The sequence below is a fragment of the Rasamsonia emersonii genome (assembly GCF_000968595.1).
Source record: "Rasamsonia emersonii CBS 393.64 chromosome Unknown ctg1118621762211, whole genome shotgun sequence".
In the NCBI taxonomy this organism is placed as follows: domain Eukaryota; kingdom Fungi; phylum Ascomycota; class Eurotiomycetes; order Eurotiales; family Trichocomaceae; genus Rasamsonia; species Rasamsonia emersonii.
This window is the reverse complement of record NW_013562607.1, coordinates 1-3,598: the sequence shown is the minus strand read 5'-3', so window position 1 is coordinate 3,598 and position 3,598 is coordinate 1. Positions and strand designations below refer to the sequence as shown.

The following is a 3,598-nucleotide window of genomic DNA, read 5'->3' as shown; positions in this document are numbered from 1 at the left end:
CAGACTACCATTCATTGACTTGTGATTTATTTGTTTTCCTACCACCTGCTTACCTATCTTTTATTTCCTACTTTTCCCTAACTAAGTCCTATTGCTTAGGTAATAGGCAGACCGTGCATAGTCTTTGACTGAAAAACGGTCTCTAAAATGGAAGAATAATAAGTTAAAGCATGTCTTGAAATACTACCGGCTTGAGTGACCACCTAAAGAACTGGTTCACCTCAAATGCATGGCTTCCACAGCAGCCGAATGGGCTCATTTCCATCAGGTTCCATGTTGTCCAGCACCTCAATGTTATCTAAGCTAAAAAGTGTGTTATCTGCAAATGCAAGCATTAGTAGATAGGGGACCAGATTGAAGCAAAGCTTCCCATGTTCTCTTATTGCTACATAAAACCTAGAAAGGCTAGTCAGGATTTTTGCTTAGGAGCAAGGAATAGCATGTCCTACATTATATTTATGGGGTCATGATTATTTTTGACCCATTTTTGACTAAGATAGAAAAAATTTCCTTTTTGCCATCAGGCCTGCAATAGAGGTATAATTTGATGTCCTAAAGTCGTTCAGAGACATGCCAAATAGTATAGGATAATAATAAATACCTTATATTGGAGTCCCTGATCATCCGCTTTTAACATATCAGGAATATAGGCCCCAATTCTTGCTCTGGAGTAGTAGTATATTAAAATAGCAAAGGTCATTTGAACCCTGTATTGCTCATGAATAAAGACTGGGTCATCATTGGTCTACATGGAAATAATAATATTAGTTAAGTCACAGTGTGTGAACATATGCTTAGCCCGTTTCTTGTTCTTAATAATATCCTCCTTAATAAGGGTCTTCCTAATCCACTTTTTGTCATTAGAATATAGTGTGAAACACCTTATCTGTAACTACCTATATAGTAAACATGTTCTGTGACCTTCTTATCAAAAATGGTCTTAGTAACATAAGTAAACCTAGTAAAAAATTGTTCAGCAAAGTTCAATATAGAAGACATAGTTAGTGTGACGATCCGCAGCCAGGTGTCTCGGGTGAGCGCGCACGGGATGTTATCATGTGGGCGGTTTTAGATTTTCACCTCCTGTATTAACATTGAGATTATATCATTTGCCCTACCTAACTCTGCTACGGCACCTTTATCTGCTATTTCACCGTCATCCATGATATCTTCGACATTGTCGAGACCAACGATCTCGAGGAGCATTAATCAGATACGACCAACCATTCATTCTCCTTCCAAAAGTTGCTCAAGTTATACAAGCTCTCCAAGCCCGATGTCTTCGTCTGCTGTTTTGCCACCTTCTAGGCACATTAACAAGCCAGCGCTGGCAGATATTAGCAGAGAGCATAATATCGACAGCATATGCTACGTTGCCAAAACGCTCCTAGAAAAGCAAATATTTGAATCGACTCTAAGGCCAAGATTCCTGAAGCCTTCGATGTGTCACCCGCTCAAAGCGCAGGAAGAAAGGCCTCGGAAGCGCAGGCAGCGAGAGATTAAGCCAACGCGGTACTGGAGATGACGAGGAGCTTGAGCCTGATTCCGGTGGACAGCTGCAAGCCCTCGACTCAGACTCTGAGGCCACCTTGATGCTAGAACCGTAGTGGATGATATGAGTTCCGTATATGAGGGCGTCTTTGAGAACGGCAGTATCTATAATGCTGGAGATTATTGTTGAGATCCCCGTGACAACGTAGGTCCGCGATAGAGGAGAAGGACCATGAAGTGGTAAGTGTATTATTAACAAGCTCGTTCCGTGGAAGGTGAGAACGAGAAACAAAAAAGAATGCGCTGGGAGTTGTAACCGGCGACATGTTTGTCCTGAGCTAGATCCTAGAATAGAATAGCAACTCGGGTGTCTCCAAAGCACGTGAATAGAACTGCTTAGTCACGTCCTGAACTTGACGTTCAGCCCTTTGATCATTTGTTCCATTCAAAAAGGCAACATATCCTGACAGATTTAAAGCCAAGTCCATTTTGATCACCCTAAAAGTCATCGGACATGTCCTCGTTCATCCAGTCATGTTTCTGGTCGATATTGTCGACCGTATGCCGCTTCTTTTACCATCCTCTCCATGGATTTTTTAGTCTGTTTTTCCCAGTTGTGAAAGGGAGACCGCTAGATATTGAAGAGGCGGGAGAAACTGCTGAGATAGCACCACACAAGGTAAGACTAAGATTGCTCAATTTACTCCCAATTTCTCACTAAGTATTTCCCAGGACACTACGACAATTGTTTCATCAGGAGAACATGGTCAACCTTCTCAGACAGAATACTCCAGAATGATAAACCAAAGCCAGCAGCTTTCCTGCGACCCCTACGATAATCTTCCAGTGGTTGGCATAGGATTGACTGGCGTAATTCTTAAGATTGATGAGGACCGTGTCGTCAAAATTGCCAAAGTTTATCCTCTTGAACATCTCCCCGAACCTGACCGCAGCAATATGGAATATATTAACGACATCAACCGGAACACTTTAAAACATGAGATAAGGGTCTACGAGTGTCTATTGATGTCATCAAAGTTCCAGAGAAACATGTGCGTGAGCGTCGCGGTGATGCCCATGTTCGTGGTGATGAGGTTTGCCAGGTACGTTCCAGTCAGCCAAGGCACACCGTATTGCTTCAGGGCCTCCTCATCGACGGTAAAATCCGGGCTCAGGATCATCGTCTGGTTGTAGGTGTCATAGTACGTGGAGTTCGAGTTGTTGGTGAACAACAGCTGGGAGAGGAAGGGGAAATTCTGAGAATTCCAGACATTCCCGTAGTAGATTCCCATGAAGAGGATGATGCATCCCAGGTAGCCGATGAACGAATTGGTCAACGCATACAGCGGGTACCACAGAGGAGATCCGAGCGAGGCAATGTAATTCCAATCGAACGACACGGACACTGAAAGCACGCTTGTTAGTTTTGCACCGAGCAGGGATCCTCCAACCGCTACTTACGGAAGCCAAGACCCTCATTTCCGGAAGCGCCGCCGAATAGGTTGGTAAAAACCAGGCTGTGTTGGTTTGCAAGGCAGAAAATGGACACACCCTCCAGCACGGGGAAAATGTACTAGTCGCACACACGTCAGCATGAGTAGCAACCACCATTCCATCGAGCTGCATACCTCAGGAACGATTTCCCAGAAGAATAAAATGAAGAATACAATGTAGAAAACCTTCAACCGGGCTTTGGATTGCTGCTTGTTCTTGTGGAGAGATTCGAGCAAGCTACTGATCGGGAGGGTCATCGGCCAGAGCATCTTTGTCGGGCGAACAATGATGTCACGGAGCAAGCCGGCAATGCCATATCCGATGAGTTGGGAGGACAAAGTGATGAACACACCGGCTGCATGGCTCGGGTAGCCGCCGTAGTACAGCTGCTGCACGGCCAGCGCTTCGGTGGCCAAAGCCGACTGAGATGCCGCGGAGGCCATCAGGGCAATGGCGGCATGTTCCTTGGCATTAAACGGCCCCGGTTCAGAAGGCGTCCAATCCAACCGCGACGAGGGATGGCATACGCCATGCCCTCACCAAGGACATAGGCGATGACGGTCAAAAAGACCTGCGAGACGCAGATGACCTGCGGTAGAAGATCTCTTGGAGG

The 3,598-nt window shown here is 45.4% G+C and overlaps 8 protein-coding genes across 8 annotated transcripts; 4 read left to right on the top strand and 4 right to left on the bottom strand.

Moving 5' to 3' along the window:
- Window positions 1-1,072: 1,072 nt before the first annotated feature.
- On the top strand, window positions 1,073-1,525 carry T310_9788 (uncharacterized protein; the record flags this gene model as incomplete). The annotated part of the gene is made up of 1 exon (XM_013467766.1): window positions 1,073-1,525. A coding segment is annotated over one exon (453 nt), but the record flags the coding sequence as incomplete, so codon positions are not given.
- On the bottom strand, window positions 1,415-1,891 carry T310_9787 (uncharacterized protein; the record flags this gene model as incomplete). The annotated part of the gene is made up of 1 exon (XM_013467765.1): window positions 1,415-1,891. A coding segment is annotated over one exon (477 nt), but the record flags the coding sequence as incomplete, so codon positions are not given.
- A 263-nt stretch (window positions 1,892-2,154) lies between these two features.
- T310_9786 (uncharacterized protein) lies at window positions 2,155-2,685 on the top strand (the record flags this gene model as incomplete). The annotated part of the gene is made up of 1 exon (XM_013467764.1): window positions 2,155-2,685. A coding segment is annotated over one exon (531 nt), but the record flags the coding sequence as incomplete, so codon positions are not given.
- Window positions 2,493-2,900, top strand: T310_9785 (uncharacterized protein; the record flags this gene model as incomplete). Its single annotated transcript, XM_013467763.1, has 1 exon — window positions 2,493-2,900. A coding segment is annotated over one exon (408 nt), but the record flags the coding sequence as incomplete, so codon positions are not given.
- On the bottom strand, window positions 2,502-2,948 carry T310_9784 (Peptide transporter MTD1; the record flags this gene model as incomplete). The annotated part of the gene is made up of 1 exon (XM_013467762.1): window positions 2,502-2,948. A coding segment is annotated over one exon (447 nt), but the record flags the coding sequence as incomplete, so codon positions are not given.
- Window positions 2,689-3,120, bottom strand: T310_9783 (uncharacterized protein; the record flags this gene model as incomplete). The annotated part of the gene is made up of 1 exon (XM_013467761.1): window positions 2,689-3,120. A coding segment is annotated over one exon (432 nt), but the record flags the coding sequence as incomplete, so codon positions are not given.
- Window positions 2,967-3,521, bottom strand: T310_9782 (Peptide transporter MTD1; the record flags this gene model as incomplete). The annotated part of the gene is made up of 1 exon (XM_013467760.1): window positions 2,967-3,521. A coding segment is annotated over one exon (555 nt), but the record flags the coding sequence as incomplete, so codon positions are not given.
- On the top strand, window positions 3,147-3,536 carry T310_9781 (uncharacterized protein; the record flags this gene model as incomplete). Its single annotated transcript, XM_013467759.1, has 1 exon — window positions 3,147-3,536. A coding segment is annotated over one exon (390 nt), but the record flags the coding sequence as incomplete, so codon positions are not given.
- Between the last annotated feature and the right edge of the window lie 62 nt (window positions 3,537-3,598).